This window comes from Callithrix jacchus, chromosome 6, assembly GCF_049354715.1.
Source record: "Callithrix jacchus isolate 240 chromosome 6, calJac240_pri, whole genome shotgun sequence".
NCBI lineage: Eukaryota > Metazoa > Chordata > Mammalia > Primates > Cebidae > Callithrix > Callithrix jacchus.
Genome location: NC_133507.1, coordinates 60,275,255 through 60,298,130, shown reverse-complemented (window position 1 = coordinate 60,298,130; position 22,876 = coordinate 60,275,255). Strand labels below are relative to the sequence as shown.

At 38.2% G+C, this 22,876-nt stretch overlaps 1 protein-coding gene and 1 pseudogene across 4 annotated transcripts in view; both read right to left on the bottom strand.

The window, feature by feature from the left end:
- The window catches only part of LRP2 (LDL receptor related protein 2), a 216,321-nt gene that overhangs the window by 63,608 nt on the left and 129,837 nt on the right, over positions 1-22,876 (bottom strand). For 3 of the 4 annotated variants that reach the window (XM_035304603.3, XM_078327446.1, XM_078327447.1), the window contains exons 36-48: positions 20,561-20,774; positions 18,852-19,091; positions 16,050-16,238; positions 12,942-13,862; positions 12,634-12,799; positions 12,106-12,264; positions 10,372-10,661; positions 9,149-9,352; positions 8,378-8,407; positions 8,035-8,277; positions 5,367-5,492; positions 3,495-3,614; positions 641-772 (exon numbers count right to left, since the gene is read on the bottom strand). In XM_035304603.3, the coding sequence (XP_035160494.3) occupies positions 641-772; positions 3,495-3,614; positions 5,367-5,492; positions 8,035-8,277; positions 8,378-8,407; positions 9,149-9,352; positions 10,372-10,661; positions 12,106-12,264; positions 12,634-12,799; positions 12,942-13,862; positions 16,050-16,238; positions 18,852-19,091; positions 20,561-20,774 (3,034 nt within the window). The remainder of the gene's footprint in view (positions 1-640; positions 773-3,494; positions 3,615-5,366; positions 5,493-8,034; positions 8,278-8,377; positions 8,408-9,148; positions 9,353-10,371; positions 10,662-12,105; positions 12,265-12,633; positions 12,800-12,941; positions 13,863-16,049; positions 16,239-18,851; positions 19,092-20,560; positions 20,775-22,876) is intronic. The other variant, XM_008998756.5, reaches the window with a different exon arrangement.
- Positions 7,839-7,957, bottom strand: LOC118154824 (5S ribosomal RNA; annotated as a pseudogene).

The following is a 22,876-nucleotide window of genomic DNA, read 5'->3' as shown; positions in this document are numbered from 1 at the left end:
CAACATCGAAACTCCATCTCACAGAAAAAAAAAAAAGAGAGTGGCCAAACACTGGGTGCAGTGGCTCATGCTTATAATCCTAGCACATCAGGAGGCCAAGGCAGGGGGATAGCTTGAGCCCAGTAGTTTGAGACCAGCCTGGGCAATATAGTGAGACTTCATCTCTATAAAAAAATACATTTAAAAAATCAGCCAGACATGGTGGTGGGCCTATAGTCCCAACTACTTGGAAGGCTGAGGTGGGAGGAACGCTTGAGTCCAGAAGGCGGGGACTGCACCAAACCATGATCCCACGACTGTACTCCAGCCTGGGCAACTGTGTAAGACTTTGTCTCTAAAAAACAAAAATAAAGCGGCCAGCCAAGTCTTTTGTGGGTTTTTTGCCCTAGAAATGTAGGACATTATGTCCATTAGCCAAATGCAAGAGAAAGAAAGTAAACATAAAGTCATTTTTCATCATTCTGAAGCATTTAAGTGGATGACATCAAACACTCCAGCACGGTGACACAAAGGTAACATTCTGTCAGTGTCCATTCAATTAAAGAGAATTCTGCAATCATACTTTCCAAACACAGAAAAACAACTCTACTGGATTTCCCCAGAACGTGACTCTGCAGAGAAATTAATCAGCTTCACTTACCACACTCGTGCCTTTCATCCTCATCACTCATATCCCCACAGTCATTATCACCATCACAGATCCATTCGCTTGGGATGCACCTCCCATCATCACACTTGAACTCATCACTGAGGCACGTTCGCACCTGGCGACCTGAAAAGATCGATAGCATCCTTAGTAAAAAAACTGTTTGCAGTCCAGGAATCTGGAGAGAAGCTGGCTGTAGCATGGGCTGTCTAGAAAACCTGAAACAGAGCATTATTTAATTATACATATCTAGATGTTACATACATCTAAATAATACACATTATTTAGTAATAAACATGAGACTAGTACCAGTGACGAACAGTTTGAGGTAAAAGCAGGCAACTGACAGTGCAAAGCCCTAATTATCTTTAGTGCTAAAATGAGATACAATATTCCCTATGGGTATGGTAGAGAAAGAGCAGTTCTTTTCCCAGGGAAGACTTGAATTGCTTACCCTTTCACATATTTCTATTTTAAAAGCTACTTTTCTTCCAAAACCATTTTGTTTTGTGCAAATTCTCTCCTGCCTATACCCCCAATTCCTTGCTCTCTTTCCTTCTTTCCATAACACTTACCACCACCTTTCAACATACCAGACAATTTACTGATTGGTTGCTTGTCTCCCCTCTTTAGAATATTAGCTCCAAGTGGGCAGGGATCATTGTCTTATTCACTGACACAGCCCAAAATTCCTACAACATGGCTGTTCAATAAATACTGAATTAAAATACTTCAAATTAGCCATCACAAATTCAGATGCTTTAACCCTAACCCCACGTGTTCCTACTTAGCTAATCAAGATGTCATAGGCTTCCAAATCTAGGGTGCCCTGGAATTAGTCTAAGGCAAAAGAAAATATAATTGCAAATGATAAAGACACGGCCTAATAACAGTAACAAGAAACAGGCTCTTTCAGAAGCTGCTATGAAAAGTGTGTACACTGATCCAGACTTTTTGAAGAGACATATCCCCGTTGACACAGCAGCACCACTTCTAGACATCTAGACCATAAGGATCTTTCCATTTGTGCATAAGGAGGTTTCTAAAAGGATGTTTGGCACTGTTTTTCATGGTGAAGAAATGGAAACAAGCTGCATATCTAACCACTAGCAAAAGGATAAAAATACAAGGACCATTCGTATTTCAAAGTATTCTTTGGCAGTGTACAGGAGTGGGGCAGGTCTGTATTTGTTGACATGATGTTAAGCTTTTTTGAAAAAGCTAACTGCAAAAAATATGTATAGTAAAACCCTGTTTTTAAAAACTATATATCAATATATATAAAAGTAAAGTAAGATATATAAAAGATAAAAGTAAGGAGAATTCACAACTGCCCTTAATAGTGATTATCTTTGAGGAGTGAGGGGATGGAAGGATGACAAAATGTAAATTTTACTTTTATGCGTATCTTATTATTTCTTTAAAATATTTCTGAATAGAATTACTTTACTACAGTTAGGATATATATCATATATAAATTATGTGATTTTTTTTTTAAATATATCAGGTCGTTGGTACTCATACTATGGCCTTCATTACCATAGAGAAGTTTAAAAACTCATCTTCATTCTTCGTATATTTGAAGCAATAATTCATACATTTAAACCAACCTCCGGGACTATTCCACTCATCTAGTAGTTATTATTTCCTTTATAGGTCCTCAAAATTCTATGTGCCCTTTGCTTTCTATAAAACTTTCAGCGTTGGAGGAAAAGAACTTAGTGAAGTACTCCAAATACCACTCTCCAACACAGATTTTAAACCTGAGAGAAATTTGGAATCAAAAATAGCTTGACTTGAGCTATAAAACTATGTTAATTATCCTAAGAAAATATCCTCAAAATAAAATGTTTTAAAATGCGGTGTTAATATTTACTACAACAATACATACAATGGAGGAATAAAAGCAACCTAATGCTTAATAAAAGAGGCAGTTAACTCAATACTATAACCACTCAATGGAATAGTATAGTCATTCAAAGGTGGTATGAAGGCTATATAACAAGGATGAGCAAACTTTTTCTTAACTAGGTAGTAAATATTGTAGGTTTACAGCCCCTACGGTCTCTGTCGCACCTACTAGACATTGCCATTGTAGAAGGACAGCAGCCATAGATGTTATGTGGCTGCATTTGAGTAAATGTATCTGTTATCTATAAAGATGGGCAACTGGCCTACAGCTATACTTTTCTGACTCCTATACAGCAATATATAATTTATTGACAGGTTTTTTAAGGCAATGTAGAAGATTGTATTTTTACATTTTTCCAATTATGTAAAAAATGTGCATGGGTATAGATTAGAATTTGCAAAGGCAAATAGCAGCCTCCAAAAGTAAAGAGGCATAACTGCCCCCAGGAGTACAATCAAAAGCCCCTGCAACTTCTTGGAGATCTTGTGCTCATAAGCTGGCACAGAGGCAGAACAGAAAGAGGATACAGGCTTCTAATATACTCCTTCCCCGTGTACATGACTCCAATCACTTTTGGATCTTCTGACAGCTTTCTGGGCCAGCAAGCATTCACCCAAATTCAGAAGCTCTGTTTGAGAGCCAACTAAAATTAACTTCTATCAGCCAAGCGCCGTATTAGATGCATCATCAATATAATCTTATTTTATCAGCATCAATCAGCAGCTTTCATATCCTGATCAGCTTCCCACACAGTGCTCTGCACTAACAGGTCTTAAATGAATATCTACCGAGTGGTTTTAGCATTCCAGATGAAAGCTGGGGCAGAAAGTGCAAGCATTCAGCAGCCATGACCCTGGCCTGTATTTAAAGTGGTTGGAAGAGACTGAAGTTGTCTAGGAGCATCGTGATGTTTTTCCTGCTTGCTTGCTCTCTTACCACAAGAGGCAGGTTCATCAGAGGCATCAGAACAGTCTGCTTCTTCATCACAATACCAATGCTGAGGAATACAGCGCCCAGATGTGCACTGGAACTCACTGCTGCTGCACGTCTGAGTGGCTGCAGAAGGGAAAGAAGATAAAACCCATGAGCAAAACACAAGCATGTTCCCATAGGTCTTAACAATTTGCCTGTATCTCTGAGCTAGATAATAGTTACCAAAAAAGCAAGACTGAGCCTGGAAAATGGGTGTTGGTGTAAGCTTTCTGTGAGGAGGGAGAAGTATGTGAGACAGAAGGAAGGCAATCCTGCCCCAGCTCCCCAATTTTTTTTCTAGATTCCAGAAATCAAAAATTGTATTTTTTAGAAATACTAAAGAACTATCTCTGTGATAAATGAAATCACAAATTATAAGTCTTGGTTTAATTTTTCTACTATGATGTAAAATTAAATAAATTTCACTGCAATAATAATTAAAAGCAAAACAATAATATGACTATATCTGAGCTTACTCCACACACAACATTTTAGCCATGTTAGATAATAATTCTAGAAAGTTGGCAAAGTTATCTTCTTATTCATCCTTGGAATACCAGACTTTTATTTGAATAAATGGGAAACTCTACCTATGTTTGAACATTGACTCCTTTCTTGAGTAACTTTAGGTAGCTCTGGCCATATGCATTTTCCAAATTGTTGTGTGGGTGCACATCTAATTCAAGTCTTGTAATTCTTCTGGTCTATAAGGCTCTCTTGCTTTGGACCCTGATATCTGATTATTTGCCAGGGTGAAACTGACATGAAAGCAGAGGTCCCTGAAACGTCAGCAATAACTCCAAACCACCTAGCCCTATCTGGTGGCTGCATCCTGAATTCCTCTTCCTCGTGCTGCTGTTACTAGATCAGATTCCTCTTCTTGTGCTATAGCCTGGCTTGGTGACAAATAATTATGATTATTTGATTTCCCTGGGAAGGGACCTGTGGCAAGAGTTTAACCACACATACCCAGAACACAGAAGGGCAATTACTAAATCCTTAAATTACATATCTGTTTATACTAATAGTTTCACAGTTATCAGACTTAAGACAGGCCTTTTAATTTGAGCTATAAGTATAGGAAGTTGTTTGAATGAACCAAATTGCTAACTATGAAATATAAATTTCTGAAATTCAAACATATCTAGGTGATATAAAGATATTTTCAGTTACTGATCAGGCACCGTGGCTCATGCGTGTAATCCCAGCACTTTGGGAGGATGAGGCAGGTGGACCACTTGAGTTCAAGAGTTCAGACCAGCCTGAGTAACACAGCAAAACCCCTTCTCTACAAAAAGAATACAAAAATTAGCCAGGCATGGTGGCACATGCATGTAGTCCCAGCTACTCAGTAGGCTGAGGTGGGAGGATGGCTTGAGCCCAGGAGGCGGAGGTTGCAGTGAACTGTGATCACGCCACTGCACTCCAGCTCGGTCAAAGAGTGAGACTGTCTGAAAAAAAAAAAAAAATAGTCTTCAGTTACTAACGGCCACTATAATAATATTAAGAGTAAATAATAAGGGTTTAACGGGCAAATTCTGCCTGAGTACATGAAGATGAAAGGATTTCAACACAGGGAGAAATGGCTTTCTAATAGTAACAGATTTCTGGAAGAAATATTTGGGTTCTGGGAATTCCAGCCAGGAAACAGAGAGAAAGAGCTTCTCATACCCCTGCAATCGCATATAAAAGCAACTGTCTACCACCTTTACTTAGAAGGTCAATGTGAAATGACAATTAAAATCAGCCCAAATACCCATGCTTCATATATATTTTATTAGCTCATAACATGCATCTCTGGAACAATGAAAAGAGAAGCAGTTTTATCTTACTCACTGCAATAAATAGGGTTTTCATCACTGTGATCTCCGCAGTCATTGTCTCCATCACACAAATAAATGCGAGGAATACAAATATTTGAATTCTGACATTTTGTGTATCCAGACTGGCAAGTGCGATCAGCTTGAAAAAGACAACCAGATAAACATTTGGAATATATCCACCAAATATGTACTATGAACAGTATCCATGCTAACCGATCAATTGTAAAACTCAAACCACTGGAAGGGCAGCATTTTCAAAGCTATTAGAAAGGCAGAATCCACGACACTTATACCTATATCTATACTTATGGATTCTATACTAAAAAGACATTTCCAGCTGATACTGGGGAGAAGAGACACTAGTTGGTAACTTAAATAATCTGTTTCATTAATTAATAGTATCAGCAAGAGTTCCAACTCTTGGTAAAATAAACTATGGCATTTCCACACAATGGAGTAATATGTAGCTATTAAAGGAATAAAGATTTCTTTATACTGAAAAGTAATGACAGTATAATCTTTAGGATATATTCTTAACAGCAATAAAGCAAAATTCAAAACAGTAGGCTATCTTCTGTAAAAGAAAAATAATGATGTGTGTGTGTGTGTGTGTGTGTGTGTGTGTGTGCAGCAAGAGAGAGACGCTTAACAATAACAAAGAGAAGATAAACTAACAAAAATTGTTATCCCTCTCGATAGATTGAAAAGAGCACAGAGGAAGCAGAAAGGAGGGGAAGAAATGAAGGACTTCTGTAAATGTACCTTGTCAAATAGTTTTAACTTTTGAACTCTGTATGTTATTTTATACAAATAAAATGAAAAAAGAAAATAAAACTTGGAAAGAACAATAAATGAAGCTAACTATATATCATTAACAGCATAACCCTGCAGAAAAAAAACCCAAGTATCTTTAAAATCAGTATTTTGACTGCATATCTCTAGTGGGACATAATCTAAAAAGCAAGAAGAATGTTGCATTTAGTAGATTTATTGTTAATAGTATTATTTGGCTGGTTATAATAATGTTGAAATTATTATAGGCACATTGAAATTACTATAGAATAAAACAAACGAGTAACTATATTAATGTCAAGAGAAACCACAATTTTAAGCATGAGAAGAGAATGTGATTATAAAATCTAAATGTAAACAACCCATAATCTTAAATTTAAAAGGAAAGCATCAATAAAAACTTTTTTCCTTAAAAAACATATTTTCTAGCTCTGACCATTGTAAAGTACTAGAAGCAATGAAAGCTAAGTAGGAATGAGCACCTCAACCCAGTGATAATTTCTAAGTACCACAAAAGGAATGAGGTATCCTTAGATAAGAGGCTAATTCCAGAACTGGGACAGGAAATATAAGACAAGCTGGAGCTATAAGAAGATGGATTGGGGTCATGTCAAAGAACAGAAAATACAACTTAAGGACCCCCATTGGCCTAAGTTTAGACAACTGGGCACCAAAAAGAACACTTGACAGCACTGCATTAAAATTCATCAAATATAAAGATCAAAGAGTTCAATATAATATTAACAAAAACTTCATGCTCCTTTGTCACCAATCATTACTCTGAAAATTGACAAGCAAAAGGCATTCATCCTGTAGATTCTAATTACCAACAAAAGCTGATTAAGAGAAATGTCTTCTTTATAAAACTTCAGCTAATAAATGTGGCAGGAATACTAGAATTCTAAAGTGCCCATTTCATAACCCTTAAAGAAATAATGGGTTTACAGAACAATGACCCATGGGTGCTAAGACCATTGGGTGAAAGGATGATAGGAGCTTCAAGGAGAAGATTCAGGCTGACATCAGAATCCACTTAAAGTGGGGCAACTGAACATCATGTGCCTCATGAGGTGATGCAACAGGAAATGCACAGCGCCACCTCTGAAATACCCAAAGAATTGCACCTGTTATGATCAAAACTAAGTCTAAATGCCAGTTGACAGGAAAGAGGGATAAGATAAATTAAATGGATCAATTATGCAATTAGTCAAATCCAGAATGTGAGATATTCCACAGGATAAATCACCCAATTTTTCTACTGCATCAATGACATTAAAAAGTGGGAAGCATTGTAGCATAAAAGAGATTGAAGAGTTATAACAATCAAAATAAATGTGTAGATCTCATCTGAAACCTAATTTGAACAGAGTAAGAGTAAAAATACGTTTTGGGGACAAGTGACAAAGTTTGAATATGGACTAGGTACAAAGGGACATTAAGTAAGTATTGCTGATTTTACCAGGCATTATAATGGCATATATTCTGTAATTGTTTTCCAGAATGTTATCAGTGAAGTGCATGTCTAGGAGTCACTTTAAAAATACTAGAAAAAGGGAGAAATAGATGAAACAAGGTTGGTATTTGTTGGTACTTGCTACCACGCCCAGCCAAAAATTCATGTTTTAGATAAGTACTTAGGAGTTCTTTTGAAAAGCCTTTGTTTGTTTGTTTGTTTATTATATTTATATTTAACAGCCTACAGCACCCGGTATTCCCACGCAGTCTCCCATCCAAGTACTAACCAGGCCCGACCCTGCTTAGCTTCCGAGATCAGATGAGATCGGGCACGTTCAGTGTTGTATGGCCACAGATGCCTTTGTTTTTATATAAACTCCCATGATCCAAGACTTCAGACCCAAAAGCACAATAATCACTTAAGATAAACTTACGGCAATTTTTCTCATCTGAAGTGTTATTATCATGGCAATTGTCTACACCATTGCAGACGAACTCACGAGGTATGCACCTTCTGTTATTGCACATAAACTCCGTGGTGGCATTGCAGTCCCTGAACAGGCACCCTTCCTCATCACTGCTGTCACCACAGTCATTGTAGTAATCACAACGGTAAGAGTATGGGACACAACGCCCATTGGTACAGGTGAAGGCTGTCAGTGAGCAGGTGTGGAGTGCTAAGAAGAGGAAAAAACATAAGAACAAACCCTCTCTATTAAAGTATTATCCTAATTTTTTAAAAGATACAATTAAACAAAACGGACACTTTGAATTTACCTTCCAAGGCAAAAAACGCTGCAAAACGGACTGCATGCAAAGTGAGATAACACTTTAAATTAGTCAGATTATGTACACCTTTCTTAAACAAATTGTTTTATGTACAAACCAATTAATTAAAGCACAAATCAAAGTCATTCTATTTCTCTATACTCTCAATTTATCTCAACCAGAGAAAAGCATGCAATTATAGTTTATTTCAGAAAAATAAAAACTCCTAGCCCCTATCACAATCTGCTAAGAAAAGGTAACCAACCTCAGACCGCCCTGAGAAAGTCCACTGTGTCTTACTCACTCCATTCAGATGGAAGCTGAGGATTGGAAATTATTTTCATAAAATTATTGAAATAGTGACTTTTGTGCTATGAAAATTAGTAAAATGATACATTTCCTTAGTCCCAAGCTAAGCCATGCTTAGCATGTACCATGTCTCATGCTAAGGGTTTTTTACGTATTGTTTCTTTTACTCCTCACAAGAACCCTAGTAGTAGCTCCATTCTACAGATGAGACGTCTGAGGCTTGAGACATTAAGTAACTTTCCCAGGGCTATACAGCTTACAAATGCAATCACCAGGATAATAACTGTGCTTGTGCTCTTAACCACTGCAGAGGTGATTTAACAGAAACCGTCTGGATTATCAGAGGAAACATTTTTCAGCTCTACCAGGATGCCTAGTCACACATTTCAAACCCATTCACATACAGCAGGATTCTGTACCAAACATTTGACATCAAGATATCATTAGCTCCTACCAAAAGTGCCAACTCACCACAGACACTTTCCATCTCATCACTGCCATCCCCACAGTCGTCTTCAGTGTCACACTTCCACTCTTCTGAGATGCATCGCCCGTTGGAGCAGGTAAAGGAAGATGCACCACATCGTTGACCGTTGTCCACAATGCAGTGCTTCTTGTTGTTGGCCAAATACCAGTTGCCCTCATGTGGACACTGGCACTCAGCACCATCTGGTCCTGAATGAAGATAGTCCCAGAAGAAGAAAGATGGATGCAGCCACCATTCACATTGTCTCCTCCTCCACAATAGTACTTGCAACAGTGTCTACATTAAATGCTAAGACAAGCCATGGAGATTCTGCCCATTAACCTTTCAACTATATTCTGAGTCACCTTTCCATCAAGAAGAGCAATCACCAATTTCTAATAGAGGCCTGATTCCTTCTACACAACAGGAAATATCAACAACTCTCTTTCTAAGCATAATTTGCAAAGCAACAACATCAAAAGGCATATCTTCCCATGAATTTGTCGTTCTTTATAAAACGCATGATAAAGCATGGAAGATCCCACCTGCAAATATCTCCAGAAATATTTCAAACTATAAATAATATCTCTTAGCAGAAAATGTAAATCCTTTTAATAAGGAAGGTAGGCTCACTAATGGAATTCCTAGTCAAGACATTAAGTGAGGCATCCAAGGCCTTCATCTTTCTAACTCCATCAAGCTTGTATTTAAAATGCCTTCATAAACTGAGCACCATGGCTCATGCCTGAAATCCCAGCACTTTGGGAGGCAGAGGTGGGCAGATCACTTGAGGTCAAGAGTTTGACAGCAGCCTAGCCAACATGGTGAAATCCCATCTCTACTAAAAATACAAAAATTAGCTGGACATGGTGGCATGCACCTGTAGTCCCAGCTACTAGAGAGGCTGAGGAAGGAGAATTGCATGAACCCAGGAGGCAGAGGTTGCAGTGAGCTGAGATCGCACCACTGTACTCCATCCTGGGCAACAGAGCAAGACTCCATCTCAAAAATAAAACAAAATGCCTTCATAAAAAGGGCTCCATATAGAATAGAAAATAAGTCTACAAAGTCTTCCTCTCAAAATATAGCCCCAGGTCTGTTTTATAAATTATCCTAAAATCAAAGAGAATCTGGATATTTCTTCTCCTGGTGAGAGCTTCAGCTTTCCTTACCAATTGGTATTGTGATCCTTATTCTCATGTTTCAATTTTCATGGTCAATGCCTTACCTGGTGCACAGATATGGCTGCAGCCCCCGTTAAACTGTTCACAAGGGTTGTTACACTGTTGTTTCTGGTTCTTCACAACAGTGTTGATTCCCCGGGGCTGGAAGAGCAAATTTGTGGTCATTGCAATCTGACCTGATCCGTCATATTTATTAGCTCGGTAAATTCTTTGTGTGTATAAGTCAGTCCAGTAAATATGCTGGCCATAGAGAGTCAAGCCAAAAGCATGAACATGTGCATTGACAATAACTTCACGATCCATGCCCGTCAGAGTGCTGCGTTCAATCCTTTGCCTAAAATGAAGCAAAAAATAAAAATAAAAAAATAAAAAAGCTGAAATCTCAAATGAGTTAAGTTTTCAACTGGCAACCCAATGCATGGGCCTCATCATTGTTTACACAAGCCCCCAACTTCCTTTTCAAGTGGCGTATGTGGCAGCTAGAAATGTTTCTTCTGGTTATGGGAAGTCTGATTTGCTTATGCAACAATGGCCTATATAAAATCATTGACTTCCAAATATGAATAGTAATCCTATAAAAGGAACGAGGTTGACATTAGAAACAGGAAAATGTGAAATAACCCATGTAATGCATGGAACTCAGCGTTGAGCACAATAAAACAATGACTTTTCTATCCCACATTTTTAGTGGCATTTTCAATTTGATATTTATTGAGCACCTCGAGGTATTTATCTAGAATAAGCCAAGCTTAGACCCAAAGCATCACTGCTTTGTTTCAAATAGGAGAATAAAGAAAAGATCAGGATGTTAGGTACCTGGCATCACAAGACTAAAATTCCAAAGAAATATGCAAGAAAAATTAAGATTCCCTATCTGTTGACACCAGCCATTATAGGCAAAAATTTCATCCCTTCAAGTATTCCTTTAGGATGGCTGGAATATGAAACATTTGGAGGGTACTTGGAGAAGTTACATATAAATTAGAGTGGACAAAAGGAAAAAATTAAGAAATGTGCTGAGGAGAACCTTGCCAGAGAAGAAAGAGTAAAGAAAAGAATTTTCTTTTCTTTTTTTTTTTTTTTTTTTTTTTAGACGGAGTTTCACTCTTGTTACCCAGGCTGGAGTGCAATGGCGTGATCTCGGCTCACCACAACCTCTGCCTCCTGGGTTCAGGCAATTCTCCTCCCTCAGCCTTCTGAGCAGCTGGGACTACAGGCACGTGCCACCATGCCCAGCTAATTTTTTTGTATTTTTAGTAGAGATGGGGTTTCACCATGTTGACCAGTGATCCACCTGCCTCGGCCTCCTAAACTGCTGGAATTACAGGCGTGAGCCACCACGCCCAGCCCAAGAAAAGAATTTTCTAACAGACACTGAATGCTAAAGCCCAGAAAAGAACTTAATATCACTGGGCATTTAAAGTCATTCAGATTTGATGGCAGTTACCTAGGGCCTGCAGAATGTAAATTGAGTAATTTCATTTGTAGTTATTAATTGATAAAATACATTTATAATTATAGCTGATATTATAGATATATTTAGTAATGCATCTTTAGATATCTTTTAGTTCATAATTATTCAATGCACGATATAGATAAATTTTCACAGGTATGTTCACCAAGTTACAATATAAATATAGTTCCTAAAACTGTGATTCTATAAATTTAGTTAATGTCTATCTGGCATATTACATTTTCATCACATGATGCAAATCCCTCTTCTTTGGAAATGGGAGGAAAAACTTTTAACACCCACATGAGTAACCAGAGACACCTACAGACTAGGATCCACCCAGTAGAGAAGGTCCTCCTCATAGTCCAGAGTCAGCCCACTGGGCATGACCAGGCTGCTATTCACAATGGGTAGCCGGAAGTTTCCTCCCAATGTGGCTCTCTCGATTTTGGCATACATATCCCAGTCAGCCCAATATAGGTACCTAGTCATATGGAAGAAGTCAACAATTAATTCACAGGAAACCTCATAGTCCTTTGAAAAAAAAAAGGACAACATACTTTAATTGCAAATTTCCAGTAACATGGCCAAAGAAACCCCATTTCTACTTACACAACTTGTCCAAAAGGGATCTGTTGAGTCAGAGTGTTAACTTTCTAGTATGTTGCCAACCTTTCCGCCACCAAAGGGAGCTACACTCTGCACCTTCCTTCCCAGGTAAAATCACTCAATGTACTTTCACCTTCGAATCTGTGGCCATCGTGTTATAAGCTCAGTCTATGAACATTATTTCAGGCCCCACTCTTTTGAGAAATAAACAGATAGAAATATAACAAAGAAGATGATGGCATACCCTTGGCAGGGATCTAATACAATTGCTCTTGGTTTTGAAACACGGGCTATCACAGTGCGGTTAGACCCATCTTCAGCCATGGAATTAATCGTCTGGTTGAGGTAGTCACTGTAATAAATTCTTCTAGTAATCCAGTCAAAGGCAATGCCATCAGCAGTCCCTATACCTGGACACATACCAGCAGACACACACACAAGCACACACAAAGGCATTAGAGTCTCAATATGCATTAGAAAAACTCAGTCATCCATGTCTGTTGACCCCATTGTGTCTACTTCTGGGATAAGCAGCACCTGGAGTGCACTTACCTGAAGCAATGACAGTTGGAGTATGGATTCCTGAAGACAGGCTGACATAGGAAATCTGGCCACGTCCAGAGACTAAGTTTTGTGTGAAGTAGATTCTATCACTTACACTGTCATAGTCTAGAGACATGACAGTTCTTTCCACATTTATCGTTTGGAAAGGTGGGCTATGGTTTTCAGGGTCCAAATGTAAGCTTCTCAAGGAATCAGACAAAGTAAAGATGAGAAAATTTTCTGTTGAAATGGCACAACTCTTGCCATCACTTTGCAGGGTCCCAAAGGCACAGTCACATTTTGGGTTGTTCAATCCAGGTAGAGCAAAGCAGAGGTGAGAGCACCCACCATTATTTTCCAAGCAAGGGTTGTTGTTGACCTCTGCTGGTGACCGGGGCTGGACTTCCTTATCAAAGACAGTCACATCTCTTAGCCAGTTGATATTGTCCCTTATCACTGTGGGTGGGTCTGTGTTCTCTGGTTCCTTGCTAGCTTGGAAGACTTTTTTCAAATTCCTATCTACCCATATGATAGAATTTCTAAAAACAGTGACGCCGTAAGGAGTTGGGTAACGACTGCCATAACGAATCACTTCAGAGTTCCCTCCACTGATATGAATCCTTGCAATTATATCTAAAGAATCATCAACCCAATAAACGTAGCCATCGCTGCGGTCCACTGCTAAGCCCCGTGGTGTGACAATGCCCTCTGACACAAGCACAGTTCGATTGGTACAGTCAAGGGAAGAACGCTCAATCTTTGGTCTCTGCCCATAGTCAGCCCAGAAGAGGTATCTGTTCTTGGGATCTACAACGATATGCCTAGGCATGTCCACTGTGGCTTTAAGAAGAACACGGCGGTAAGTAGTATTGATCCGCAGAACTTCTATCAGTGTTTCAGACACAAAGGCATTGGTGAAATAAATATTTCCTATAGGAAAATGAAAGTGCATGCTGATCAATGGAGAAGGAAAAAGAAAAAAAGGGAAAACTTTACAAATTCAGAACAAAATATATAAGGTTGAGGTTTGCATCACTACATGTTGTCTTTTCCAAGATAATAAATAAGTGTCTCAGTCTAGGCTTAGAAAAATAAATACTTACTCCTAGGAATTACAGAAATTGAGTCTTCAGATTTAGAGAGAATGTACCTATCTTCAGCTCCTAAAGTAGATTAGAATTCATAGCAACATCATAACACACTTTCTACTGAAAGATATATTTTCCAGAATGTCCTTCCTTTTCTACCTGAATCACTGAATGCTTAAAACCTACTTGAAAGACTCTAAATATACATTGTCATAGCATAACTTCTACCCCAATGTGATAAAAGTAGCAAAGAGGGGGCACCAGCAGCATCTCAGGTTGTTATTGATGTTATCAAATGTTCTTTGTGCTTAGGGGTAACATGAAGTTTTTTCTTAGTCCTTCTAACTAATGTTGGTGTTTTCATCCATGGGCCTTCTAAAAGCCACCAAAACAAAAGTCCATTTCGCTTTGGGTCTTATAGCACAATGTAATGCTAGAATAAAAAGATAACTTTCTGAAGATAGTATTTAGAGACTGATCCCAAATTACTGATTCCATGTAGTTGAAAGCCTGTTGCTGGACTATCACTACTACTACCAAGACACACATATTTTCTTCCTATATCTGCTTCAAATCACCTCTAGAGAAATCAGGCCAATGCAAAATGTGTTACTGATAGATTTTTTCATTACCTAACTCTACCTGCTATGTATGTATTTGCTCACTTCCAAACCTTTAATCCAGAATTGGCAAACTTTTTCTGAAAAAGGGCCAGATAATAAATACTTTAGGCTTTGAGGAGCATATGGTTTCTTTTACAAGTACTTAATGTTGCCACTGTAACATGAAAGCAGCCATAGACAATACATAAATAAATGGGCATAGCTATGTTCCAATACAATTTTATTTACAAAAACAGGCAACAGGCTGCATTTGACTCGCAAGCAAGCTTGCTGACTACTGCTTTATCTACACCCTCAGAAATAGTAATTTGTAATCAGGAATGAGAGTTAGAAACCCAATTAAAGCTTTATTTAACCATATTACCATATTTACTTTTTGCAATAAACTCTTATTATAGTACTTAGATTTTCATAACACATGCTAATATTTCTAAGTGATACCTACCAAGCTTGATCCAATGTTACTGATTTTATGTAGAGTTGGACTGTATTCCAAAATATATAACAGCACTAATTTTGAGGTGTATTTTTACTTAAATGAGTGACAAAAATGAGTGGTAATTTAAGCTTACGTGCATGAATCAATACAACTAAGTGAATGCAATACTGGAATAGGCAGTTAAATAAAATTGGTAATAAAATATCTCATAATTAAATAATTTTTATATATGAACAAAAGGAAGTAATTAAGAATTTGGCAACTAAAATTCTCAACTTTAAAGAAAATGAATCCTGTTCCATAGTTTATATATTTTATCCCTTTCTCTTGAAAATTTAGAAAATTTCTAATGCAGAAACTAGGTACAAATCAAAGTGAAAAAAATACACATAATTTAATATTTTAGACATTTTTGTCTTCAGATTATGTTAATAGAAGAAAATGATAAGAATTTGTTATGAATCTGTAAACTGAAACACCATATCATTTATCAAATAGATACACAGCAGCCGGGTGTGGTGGCTCACGCCTGTAATCTGTAATCCCAGCACTTTGGGAGGCCGAGGCGGGTCGATCACGAGGTCAAGAGATCAAGACCAGCCCGGTCAACATGGTGAAACCCCGTCTCTACTAAAAACACAAAAAATTAGCTGGGCATGGTGGCGCGTGCCTGTAATCCCAGCTACTCAGGAGGCTGAGGCAGGAGAATTGCCTGAACCCAGGAGGTAGAGATAACGGTGAGCCGAGATCACGCCATTGCGCTCCAACCTGGGTAACAAGGGCAAAACTCCGTCTCAAAAAAAAAAAAATAGATACATAGCTTAACCTAGATTCAACATATCTTAAATGATCTTAATACTTGTCTAGAAACAAATCTGTAGCACATGTAGTTAGACTAAACTTTTTCTAGCACAAAAGAAGACGACAGAGATGTAAACAGATTAAAATCACCATACAGCTTACATACCTGCTACCCAATCCACTGCAATACCCCGGACTCCATTTTCCCCTATTCCCTGTGTGACAATGTTCATCAAAGAAGATCCATCTGGTTTAATTCTACGGATTGCATTATCAGATATCACTGAGCTACTAAAATCACACCAATAAATAAAACCAGAGGACATATCAACATCCACATGCAGGGCATTTCGTCCTGGAACAGTTGAGAAAAGATCATTAAACAATGCCGCCACTGAAACTAGAACTTTTAAATGTCTGCCCTTCCTCTCAAACCCCCATTCCCACCACTGCTCTGAGCATCTCCCCATTAGGAAATGAAATCCTTTTTTCCCAGTTGCAGTGGGCAGACCTACAGCCCACATCTTGATTTCTAAATACTCTTGCCCACAACATGGAGCTGTGGATCCCAGGAGAAATACTGACTATAGGGTTAGCCAGGGAAGGTATGAGGTGAACATGAAACATCTTATTGTACCAAGAAACAAGGTGTACACAGAAGTACGCCACAGAAGTGGTCACTTGAAGAGGCTCTGCCTGGCCAAAATGGATCAACTAGGACATCAAAAGAAGAATTACAGTAATTGATTATAACATACTGAATTTGAAAAGATAAAAATTTGACCCACAGTGATAATACCTTTTTTTAAATAAACTGGGGAGAAACAAAGAGCTTTCGTTTATAGAAGACTATTACCTAACGAATGTAAAGGAAATGCTACAATAAGAAAATCACCATTTTGCAATCCTCAATTAAATAATTATTTCAGACAAGGATCATCAATGGCTGCCAAAACCGATGAGTAAAAGGTGCTTGGGAGGCAAGATGTTCACAGGGCGTAAGAGAGACTGCATAGATTTCACACCAATTAAGAAGGAAAAAAATAAACTTTTGAAAAGCAGTGATATAGCAGGGACCACCTTAACCAAGTAATCAAACTCAAGCATCACTAAGAACAGGACAAACTGACACTATGTTCTTCCTAATAAGATTTTGTAACAAGTACACAGCATAACCTATATTCTTGCTAAAAGTATTTAACCTTGATCTAATCAAGCAATTAGACCTAACTTCCATTTCACAAGAACTGCAGGATGAAAATGAAAGACAAGCTAAATATTTAGACAAATCCTCAGTGTGGGATTCTCAAAGACAACAGGTCTGCCTCTCAAAACATCAATGTCATGGCAAAAAACTGGAGGCAAGTACTCCAAATTAGAAGAAACAAATGAGATATTCCCAGTGCAATGCATGAATCTTGATTAGATCTTGGATGGAACAAAGAGCTATATGTAAAATGTTGTGAGGCCAGCTGGAGAAATATGATTATGAATATTTAATAATGCCCTTTGAGGCCAGGCGCGGTGGCTCACGCCTGTAATCCCAGCACTTTGGGAGGCCGAGGCGGGTGAATCACGAGGTCAAGAGATCGAGACCATCCTGGTCAACATGGTGAAACCCCGTCTCTACTAAAAATACAAAAAAAAATTAGCTGGGCACAGTGGCACGTGCCTGTAATCCCAGCTACTCAGGAGGCTGAGGCAGGAGAATTGCCTGAACCCAGGAGGCGGAGGTTGCGGTGAGCCAAGATCGCGCCATTGCACTCCAGCCTGTGTAACAAGAGTGACACTCCATCTCAGTAAAAAAAATGCCCTTTGAAACTGTGTGCTAGCATGTATAGGGGTAAAGTGGCATGGTATTAAAATTTATTTTCAAAAGGTTCATAAACAATGAATGTGAATATATTTGCATGTACACACACACACACACACACACACAGATTGAGAGCTCCAATGTGATGAAATGTTAACAACTGTTAAATCTTGGTAAGGAGTCTGAGGATATTTGCTATATCTTTCAATATTTCTGTGTTTGAAATTTTTTTAATGAAAAGCTGGGCAAAAAAAACTATTGAATTTGTAATATTTTTACAAGATGATAACTTAGATCCATAACTTTTTAGATATGGAAAAACAAAGATGAGTCATGAGTCCATGTGAACATGACCATCAGGCAGGAGGACATGTGGCCCTGGAAGCTCTGACTCCTTCTGCTAGGTGCATTTCTGTCTTTTCTGACCATCTCTTCCACCCCTTCATTCACTTCATCCTTTTCTCCTTCCTTTCTGCTCTCTGAATCTATCTTTACACTGTGACATTCTCCTACTGATGCTAGAAAACTCTTAGTTCCTCTTGTGCTAAGGTACACCTAAAAACCTTGGTTCATCTAGGAAGCAAGTGATCATTTTATACATTTCAGTACGTAAGAAGAAAGTGCTGCAAAATTCGATTAGTAAGGTGAGACTAACACTGTGAACTCTTTTGCTTCAATTCACCAAATGTATATTAATAAATCATATTTGTGGACTATTTCATTACCATATTAAATAGTAGTATACTTTCTACCATGAATCTCCATTAATAGAAACAGGGCACAGTTCTTTGGAACACCAACTCTATAGTACTTCTCGCAAACCCATGTCACGTTGTATATTGCTCTAGGCCTGGGGTTCTCAGTGTGATCCATCAGCACTATCAGCATGCCCTGGGAGCCTATTAGAAGTGCAGATGCTCTGGCCCTACCCCAGACTACAAAATTGGAAAAATCTGGTGATGGGGCCTGGAGTTGTGCGGGCATGAGCCCTCCAGATGATTCTGATACACCCTGAAGTTTGAAAAACACTTTAGGTGGTGACAGTTGATTTAAATGGAAAGGCAAGCTTCATTATGCACTGAATCTGAACTGAAGAAATGCTTTCACGGCACTCCCAGAGGAAGTCAAATCTGACTTATATTGGAATTGGCATACCTTGGCCTGCCACTGGTACCATGGTTTCTGAATGATCTGACAATTCCAAGCTGAAACCTCTGATTGCAGACAGCATTGAAACAACAATGAAAGAGTTATATGGAGAGCAGGACCGATTATCAGGATTGAGTTTAAACCCAGTGGCACAGGCGCAGGAAAACAATCCTCCTGGTACAGGCAGGCAAATCTGCTGACAGGCATTCATGTTGTTGCTACAGCCATTTGAGGATTCAGCGGCATCTAAATGAAAACAAAATTCTTTTGTAACTTTCGATCCTAGCTACTTGCCAGCCCATCTCAAATTTCTTTGAGTCACCAAATAATTTATTCTAAAAATTAATAACCAACATATAGTAGCTGAGTTAACAAACGAAAAACAATGTTGGAGAGACTAGAGGTTATACAATAACACCTAAAGGTATGAAAGCAGTATCCCAACTATTGTATAATAGTTACAGAATGGGGCTTCAATTGTATTCTTCAATAAATCATGTGAGGATTAGGGAGGTCAGTATATAAATCTGTTCATAATTTTCCTATGAACTGGAACTTAATATGTTCCATTACCTGATCAATAATGTGATTATTTGTTTTTTTTAATATGGGAAATAAGAAGATTTAAAGACCATTCCTTGAATTAATGGCATTTGCAGTGACCTGGATGAGATTGGAGGCTACTGTTCAAAGTGAAGTAACTCAGGAATGGAAAACCAAACATTGTATGTTCTCACTGATATGTGGGAGCTAGGCTATGAGGACACAAAGGCCTAAGAATTACGCAATGGACTTTGGGGACTTGTGGGAAGGGTGGGTGGGGGGCATGGGATAAAAGACTACAAATAGGGTGCAGTGTATACTGCTCGGGTGATAGGTGCACTAAATCTCACAAATCACCACTGAAGAACTTACTCATGTAATGAAACACCACCTGTACCCCAATAATCTATGGAAAAATAAAACTTTTTAAAAAGAATATTCTTCATAGGAATAAAAAATTAATTTCTATTGCATGTGTTTCTTTCACTTGCAGTAAAAAAAAAATACCTACTGACAAATTTAGGTTATAGGATAGGAAACAAATTGTTTGATCATCTTTGGTTGGAGACTAAAGCTATAAAATACACCAAAAAATAATACCTGTATCATAATGCTGATTAAAAGGGGTAAATCAGAAGTTAGATTATCTTTGAAAAAAAAAATGTTGAAATAGGAAATATCCAGAAGTATTCCTTTTAGATTAAAAATTCCATCCCGTTAACACTTTCCCAGCAGGCATCCAACTAATATTTCCTGAGCACCTTCTATGAGTCAGGGACTATTCTAATCACTGAATATTGAGCAGTAAACAAGATAGACAAAATGCCTGCCCATACAGAGGTTATATTCTAATGAGTAACACAAACAATAGACAAATAGATAATATGTCAGGGAGTGCTATGAAGCAAAAGCAAAGTAAGGAACTGAAAGTAATGGGAAGAGAAACAAAATAAACTTACTCTGAAGTCATCTGGCCTTTCAGATGCCAAATTAGCCCTTGGCACTTAACCATGCTTAAGACTTCATTATCACTTTTTAAATATTTTGGGTAACTTCAATTCATATGCATGTGTATGTACATGGAACTATGTGCGGGTGTGTGCTTACAGATGTAAGCTATGTGTGAATATGCATTATACATCCATGAATGTATTTCAGTGACAAATACTTACTGCGTCTGTGATAAACTCGAAGACCCCTCAGATTTGGAACATTATTTCTCAAGACTATTTTGTTGGCCCCAGTGGCCTTGTCAACTCTTTCAATGGCCTCATACTGTTCATCAGAATAGTAAAGGAAAGAACCGTAGACTGCAATTCCCCAGGGGTGGGAAAGCTCGTGTATCAGGATCATTCGACCTGTTCCATCCACGTTTCCTCTTTCAATCTAAACAATTGGAATTTTCATCAGTGTCATGGATTTGTAGTGAAAATTTTGAACACTTAAACACTAATATTCTCCTAATTTTAATGTCTCACGTTTATACAGCCTTCGATCCCTTACAGAGATTTTCACATCCATTCTCTGATTTGGCAAGCATAACTATACCAAGGAGCAGCTCAGGAAAATGTCATTGTGCCCATTTCACTGATAATGAAGACAGAGCTCACATGAGTCAGTCAACCTTTTCAGATGGCACAGTAAAGAAAAGGTAGCTAAACCACTAGTCCCTGCATGTGATATTCTGGTCAAGGATATACTCAAACATCTAAGCGCGGGCCAATGCACAGGAGCGGACTGACCCTGGGTTTAACACCTTCACTGACAATTTCTGTAATAGAGGTTGGAAATATGCCCCCAAACAACCACAGAGGACAGCAAGACAGGACGGGGCCAAAGATGGTGCCATTATATTGGAACAGATAACAAGCTTTAATCAAAATGGCTTTGGTAAACTGGAAAAGAACCACAAGAATAAAGTCCCTAAAGGGAAATGACAAGTAGTCTGCTTCTGGAAGAAAAATGAAATGCAGTTGTAGCTGGTTTAATTTCACGCCAAACACCTGCCTCAAGTGCCCATTCTGTGCCGAAATATGGGCTAGGTATTGGTGAGAGACATAAAGTGTGGCTTTGCTGCCACACCTGACAAGGGAGCTCAGCAGTTACAAGATAGGTTATGCCCTAGAAACTGACAGAAGTTCTAGAACTTAGAACACAAGGATGACGAGCTTGGAAAAGAGCTGCAAAATCAGTGGAGACCAGGACCAGATTAGCTGAGCAAGCTCACAGACATGTTGGGAGCTACTCCTCAGGGCAAGGCTCCAAGCTGAACCATGATCCAACTTGCTGATGAAGAAAACATATCTCCAACATGAAAACAGGCTTCACCACTCAAGGCGATGCCTAGTCCAGGCCAGAGAGAGGTTGCTCAGAATGGTGGAGGTGGCAGAAAAGATCTGGGCATGAGTGAAAGGCTGAGGATGGATTGCAGGATTTGGTGATAATTTAACCAGGAGAGCCAAGAAGAAATAAGGGAACTAGACTAGGAGAAAGGTTGGAGAGTCACACCACTGACAAGCTCACAGATTTTGAAGCCGTGTCCTGTCAGATTTGTTTAGTGAAACCATACCATGTAACAAGAGCTCCCTCATCATTGCACACTGGCACCAACTCTGCAAAGTGTTTTCACACACATCACCACTTTTTTTAATCTCCAAAGCTTACCACCATTATAGTCCATATTAGGAGTGAAGTTAATATTTGTTGAACAAATAAGGAACTGAAAGCCAAACCTATTGCACAATATTATCAAAAGCATCAATCTCAAGGATCTGAAATAACTACTATTAAAAAGCAACAAGGAGACTAGTGTATATTCAATTCAACACCCAAAGCAATGCTTAATTAATCAATAATTATTATTGAGCGCCATCTATGTGCCTAGCCGCAGCTCATCTGCATAAGCACAGCAGCGAATACTATTTCAATGAGTGAATGAGACTTTATAGTTTCTGCTTCTTATTGTAGAATGTAATGAACACAATCTTGGAGCTTAAAATTACCACTAAATAAAGTTTCACATGTACATTAATCACATTAGAATATTAGAGAATAATGTGTAGCTATGAGGGGATGGTGAGCTCGGAAGCTTGCTAGATAGATAAATAGATATATACATACATACACACATAGGTAGATACATAGAATATACCTATATCCTATACAGAAATACAAATTGTATGTTCTATATATATTATAGATATATCGTCTATATTCTATATTATATTCTATATTCTATAAATATATCTATTCTATATGCCATATATAGAATAGATATATATTATATACCATTTATATTATAGACACATATTCTATATATATATAGCTATATATATATTCTTTTAGTCTCTATAATTGGAGAACCCAGAGTACTTTCAAAGGAAAATACTGAAATCACTAAAATATGAAAGAAATGGCTCTGAAAGGACAAGCAAGAAATGACAAGTGGAATTAACTTATCCTGAAGAAAAATAAAGGTTGGTGGAAAA